This window comes from Candida theae, assembly GCF_024610275.1.
Source record: "Candida theae strain CBS 12239 chromosome Unknown scaffold61, whole genome shotgun sequence".
In the NCBI taxonomy this organism is placed as follows: domain Eukaryota; kingdom Fungi; phylum Ascomycota; class Pichiomycetes; order Serinales; family Debaryomycetaceae; genus Lodderomyces; species Lodderomyces theae.
The window spans coordinates 39,609-45,608 of record NW_026261472.1 but is presented as its reverse complement, the minus strand read 5'-3'; the positions used below and the strand labels follow the sequence as shown (position 1 = coordinate 45,608).

The following is a 6,000-nucleotide window of genomic DNA, read 5'->3' as shown; positions in this document are numbered from 1 at the left end:
AAAAAAAAAAAAAAAAAAAAAAAAAAAAAAAAAAAAAAAAAAAAAAAAAAGAATTCTTCGCTTGTGTTGTGAATGTGCTACCTATTGTAACCTAGATGGTAGCTGTGGAAGTATATTTAATTTATTTTCAACATTCATGAACCGCCTGTCTTGATGGAAATCTGGTATTGTTTGTTTTCTTTTAGTAGAGGAACATATACACCTTTTTACTTACTGTTACACTGACAATCACAATCAGGCACTGGACAGATACCATGGGTGGAAAACCATTCTTCAGCATGATGGGCATGGTAGCAGTGGTTGCAACTCAAACAAAAGCTGAACCAGTTCCTGAATTTATTGTCAATCTCTTCATTTCTTGAGCCCAATGTTTCATTATCTGATGGAGCTTCTGTCCCAAGCGACAACATACATATCGAGCATCTAGGTAGAGGTGCACCACAATGAGGACACGAATTCAACAAACTATTCTTTTTCATCCCTGACTTGGAAAACTGCTTCATCAAGTTTTGGCTGTTCGCATTGTAATGTGCTTTGGACATATTCTTATTGCAACGACTGCATTGAAGATACACCTGCTTAGGTGATGCCTTGATTCTCTTTTCCCCATCAAATGCCTTTGACAACTTTGTCCGAGACACATCTAGTTTCGCCCTGACGTTGAACATGCCCCAGCTGTTCAAAAGGTTCCTGTAACAATCGATCCAATGTCTGACTCTAACATCCGCGAAATATCTTGGACACGCAAACGCTGAAAGCAATGCTGCAGTTTGAACGTCACTGGTTCTGTCAACAAAACTTTGCAATAAATCTATTCCCCTTGGTGTGATTCCCGTCAAGATCAATCCCTCAAGCTCTCCCCTTTGAACAACTGAATCACCAATTCTATTCAAATAAACAGTCAAGTCTCTATCTGGTAGAAATCGAACTGCAACTCCAATACGCTCTCTCAAGGGAAGAGAATGTTCGTCCAAGACATCCCACCAGTCATCATCGGCAATGAATGCGAAAATTGCTCTCAAGTACGGGTCATCCAACTCTGATGCCATTTTACGGCATTGGTCCTTCCACGGACTGTTTGTGTGTGTATTCTTGTATGCCAAGTAGCCAGCAATGGCTGTGGCCATTAACCGCAATCTCTCCCGTTTGGAATTGCTTAAGATTTCAATTGCCTTGTTCACGTTACCATGGAAAACTGCCCATCCAGCAGCCTTTGACACCATGCCCATTGCAACCAATTGCAGCAACTTCTCGTCAAATTCGCTCCCCGTTAGATACCAACCAGAAACAATCAAACACAATTTTCGCTGTACTTTTTTCTCACTGTCCTCAGGTATATTGATTCCAACAAACTTTTTGCCCTTGGAAGAAATAATTGACTTTACAGCTTGTGAGAACCACGCTTCGGTTATTTCATCTCTGGCTGAGATAACCCGGTTTTGATCATTCAAGGCGTCAACCCCGTTCCAAATACCTTGAACACCTTGGTACCCTAAGTCGATACCTTCTGAGATCATTGTTCCCTTATCCAACGATTTTTTCGCCAAACTAAGCCACTTCCAAACATGTCTTAGAGCTAGTTGATTGTCATTGGGATCCAAAGCCTCTAATATCTTTATGTTCGTATCAGGGAGAACCCCGTAGCCCATGTTAGCCCGCTTTCTAATCACAACGCAAATGTCATTCAAGTTTATCGAGTTGGTATCCAAATAAGTATCAAAATCACGCTCAGATTTGGGTTCATCGTTTGAAAAGCGCTTTTCACTTGACAACATGGCTTGATCCTCGACGCTGGCATCTTCGTTTGTTATAGAGGAGGTGTCATCTCTGAAATTCTCGTCAATCGACAAATCTGCAAGCTTTGAGTGATGATGAGTTCGTCTTCGTCCGCCATCATCGTTATCGATATTTAAAAAAGCATCTTCGGGTGTGAGGAAATTGGTTGTTGTCCCTTCAGGACCAGCTATTGAAAACTCATTGTAGGGATTAAAATCGAACGCCTCAATTGACTCAACAACCGGCATTCTGAATACGGAACCTGATTGTCTCATGCATACAAAGTTTGTCGAAGTGCGGGACAAAATATCTGGAGAGTAGTCAAAAGACACAACCTTTTCATAGTCTGTTTTGTTGTCAAGAACCATGGACACAAACAACGATTCTTCATTAGATTTGTACAACACAGAGGATTGTTGGACGAGACTCTGTAAGGTTGCAGATTCGACTGATTTACTTGGGATCACTTTTTTGGGGGGAACAACACCTGTATGCCATCTTCGTATGAGATCACCATTGAATATTGCTGAGAACTCTCCTTTGCGAACCGCTGAATATCTCACACAAGGACGGAGATTCTTTCTAAATGACGGCCCACTCAATAGCTTGTTGAATTGTAGTATTGGGTTCTCAACGAGCACATTGCTGGATGATTTTGATTTTCGGTTGTTGCTTGTAAGTTTTCTTCTGTCCCAGATAAACAAGGTCCCGTCTTCGCTGTACGATTGGAATAAATGCGGTTGGAATGGGTCCACCATCAACCCCGAAGTACATTTTGTGGCAATTTGATAAATAGGCTGGTCCGCTCTAGTATCAACTTCTCTCAAGAACTTATAGGAGCCACAAAGAACGTTGGTTTCAGAAAAGAATACGGTTGATAATACCGCCTCGTTGGGGATGTAGGACAGAAGCGAGCCATGTGATGTCTTCTCATTGGCTGCACCACCGCCAGTCTTTGAATAATCATGTATATCCCAAATCTGTAATGAGTTGTCTTGTCTCCCCTTATCAAATCCAGCTACTATCAAATTCGAATTGTTGAACGAAATCGTGTTACAAGGTCTAGTTTGTTTTGGATGTAAATGCAACACTGGCGGCGACGATGTATTGATATCAAATATCGATATATTTCCATTAATGGATCCGACGCCAATCATTCCTGGTCTGGTAGTTAAGTAGCTAGAGCATTGGATGTTGTCAAACCCACCCATTGACTTGATGGGGACAATTGTATTGGATTCAATGTTGGAGTCTTCATGACTTGTCTGGTACAACACAACTTCATCGGCAGCAGGCGGTATTGCAATAAATTGCTGCTCAAATACGTTGTCCCAATTAGCTGCTCTAGTGATTGAAGCCATAACCTTGAGGAGCCAAAGATTGAGGTTCTGCGTTGGATATACTCTCTTGCGTAGCTCGATGATTAGCGCTGCATAGAGTGCCGCTTCAGAACGCGACATCAGATCAAACGCGACAATGAATTGCGACACTTAGGAAAATGATGTAAAATCTGGAATATCCTACTTTACTAGAAATGGTGATACTACTACGGATATGCAGTTGACTTGTTGGGATCAAAGGGAGTCCATATCACATTGTAAACAACAACAACTGATAATGTTTGTCATCAAGCTTTTTTTTTTAATTGAAAATTTTGCATTCAAATCCTGGAAATATCGAATTGAGTGATAGTTTGAAATCATACCAAAACAATTGAATGGCGTTACATTCCATAGAACTGCCCGCCGTAGTTTCTTTTTTCTGTTAAATACCACGTGAACCGCACTTGGCATTCATGGGACCCGATAAATGCAAGTTTCTGCAGGGCGGTTCTGCATATTGTGGGTAAACCACTTTTCATCTGATTGGTTTTCTTTTTTTTTTTTTTTTTCTTTTTTTTTGCTCTTCTTTTGCAACCATGCCATATCATCGAATCATATTTCTTTTCTTTTTCTTTGTAGCTGTTAACTAAGTGACTTATCATATTACTTATTTTATGCAACAGCTCAACCGAAGACAGTTTCTTCTCTTCCAATCGAACCATTCATAGGTTTTTTCTAAAGCGCATATAAAGGGATGAACATGGCGCTTTGCAAGATGTATGTTTCGTCGTCTACTTTATCTACTTCAACGTTGAACAATGTTTTTAAATTCAATATTTATTGTGCTAGCTTCAGTTTACACGATGCTATTGGCAAGTCCAATCAAGAAATGCAAATTTCCCAAGAAACAGGGGCTTGTCGCTGTTTATGAGGATGGAGTGAATGCCGGTTGGGCAATGAGCCCAGATGAGGCTTGTATACCGGGAAAGTATTGCCCGTATGCTTGTCTGCCAGGCCAGTTGATGAATCAATGGAATCCAGATGCCCAGACGTACCAGTACCCAACTTCAATGGACGGTGGTTTGTATTGCAATAGCGATGGTTCTACCAGTAGACCATTCGAAGATCGGGAGCTTTGTGTCGATGGTGAAGGAACAGTCTCGGTTGTCAACAAGGCCTCCAAGGATGTTGCATTCTGCCAAACTGTGTTACCTGGGAATGAAGCTATGCTAATACCAACAAATGTGGAGCATGGCGGCGAGCAGGTTTTAGCGGTTCCGGGACCAGATTATTATGCAAGTACTGCAGCTCATTATTACATCAACCCACCAGGAGTTTCAACCAAGAAAGGATGCGTTTGGGGTACAGCAGACAAAGAAGTGGGAAATTGGGCTCCATATGTTGCCGGTATGAATACTGACTCAAACGGTAACACCTTTGTCAAGATTGGCGTAAACCCAAAACATATTGATGATTTCAAAGAGCACACACCCGATTTTGGTCTCAAAATTGTCTGCGACAACCCTGAAGATTGCAACGGTTTGGAATGTGAATTGAACCCCAAGAATGGGTACAATAAAGCACAAGGACCATATGTGGGGGTGTCCTTTGGAGCTGAATATTGCATAGTTACAGCAAGAAACCATGCTAATGCCAAAATTGAAGTGTTTGAGGTATGATAGCTTTCGTGCCTTGATACATTGCATTTTTCCTACAGCCTGTGCTAGTCCTTTATCTTTATAGATTTGTTTTATAGATATAATAGAGATAATTTTTGAAGTGACTGGTTCCCTCTTCTCTTCTCTACAAACGTACGAGTACCATCTTGACAATTTGTTATAGATCTTTTTATTGTTATTTTATACATAAATTAACCAACAGTCAAGGTATCGTCATCAGGGAAATTGTATTCTGGCACTTCCAAGTTCAATGGTGCTGGTCCCTTTCTTATTCTTCCTGAGATATCGTAGTGGGAACCATGACATGGACAGAACCAACCACCAAAATCACCAGCCTCTCCAATAGGAACACAACCCAAGTGTGTACAGATACCCAACATGACCAACCATTCTGGCTTTTTGACACGGTCGGAATCTTTCTGTGGGTCCCTCAATTTAGATACGTCAACTTCATTTGCTTCTTCAATTTCTTCAGGAGTTCTGTGTCTAATGAAAACTGGTTTACCTTGCCATTTTACAATAACGTTCTTACCCAATGGAATGGCACCCAATTTGACTTCGACTTTGGCCATAGCCAAAACATCTGCGGAAGCAGCAAATGACGAGAGGAAAGATTCAACAGTGGATTTGGCACCGGCGGCAGACAACAATCCCATGGAACCAACCATGAAGTAGGTGAAATTTCTGCTGGCTTGTGGGCTCTTGTTGTTCAAATAGGATGAAAAGTCCGGTTGTTGGTAGTTGGACAATTGTGATGACGTCGATGATAATGTTCTGATTGAGCCTAAGGGTATGTTAGTATTACGAGTACAGATGATGGTTGAAGTTCCAAAGAGACGCTTGATTCCTTAAGTGGATGTGCAAGAAAACCCGAAACCCTTATGAGCTCACCATGAGTGCATTGCCTGTTGCTCCATTCTTAATTGCTCTTGTCACACTCCATCACATCTCTTTATCCCTTTTCCAATTTAGACATACCTTTCAAACCCAAACCATTTTTCAATGATCTCACTGCAAGTGATGACATGACTATATTCTATTAATCGAGATTGTCTTCTAACTCACTTTGAATGGAGGCCTCTCTTAGCGATTGACTATTGGAAAAAAAAAGAAAAAAAATTGTACTCAGAACAAGAAGAGAGAGAGTAAGAGAGAGAGAGAGGCTTGTATGCCGGAACGTACATACTTTATTATTCAATACTTTTTCCAAGGAATTTAATTGG

The 6,000-nt window shown here is 41.0% G+C and overlaps 3 protein-coding genes across 3 annotated transcripts; 1 reads left to right on the top strand and 2 right to left on the bottom strand. All coding sequences in view use genetic code 12, as the record gives it.

Moving 5' to 3' along the window:
* Positions 1-206: 206 nt before the first annotated feature.
* KGF57_004305 (uncharacterized protein) lies at positions 207-3,137 on the bottom strand (the record flags this gene model as incomplete). Its single annotated transcript, XM_051753801.1, has 1 exon — positions 207-3,137. One exon carries the CDS (start codon positions 3,135-3,137, stop codon positions 207-209), a length of 2,931 nt encoding a protein of 976 aa, XP_051607233.1.
* Positions 3,138-3,916: 779 nt separating this feature from the next.
* On the top strand, positions 3,917-4,777 carry KGF57_004304 (uncharacterized protein; the record flags this gene model as incomplete). The annotated part of the gene is made up of 1 exon (XM_051753800.1): positions 3,917-4,777. One exon carries the CDS (start codon positions 3,917-3,919, stop codon positions 4,775-4,777), a length of 861 nt encoding a protein of 286 aa, XP_051607232.1.
* A 191-nt stretch (positions 4,778-4,968) lies between these two features.
* Positions 4,969-5,804, bottom strand: RIP1 (ubiquinol--cytochrome-c reductase catalytic subunit; the record flags this gene model as incomplete). Its single annotated transcript, XM_051753799.1, has 2 exons — positions 4,969-5,561; positions 5,756-5,804. The coding sequence occupies 2 exons, from the start codon at positions 5,802-5,804 to the stop codon at positions 4,969-4,971; spliced, it is 642 nt and encodes a 213-aa protein (XP_051607231.1).
* Positions 5,805-6,000: the final 196 nt, after the last annotated feature.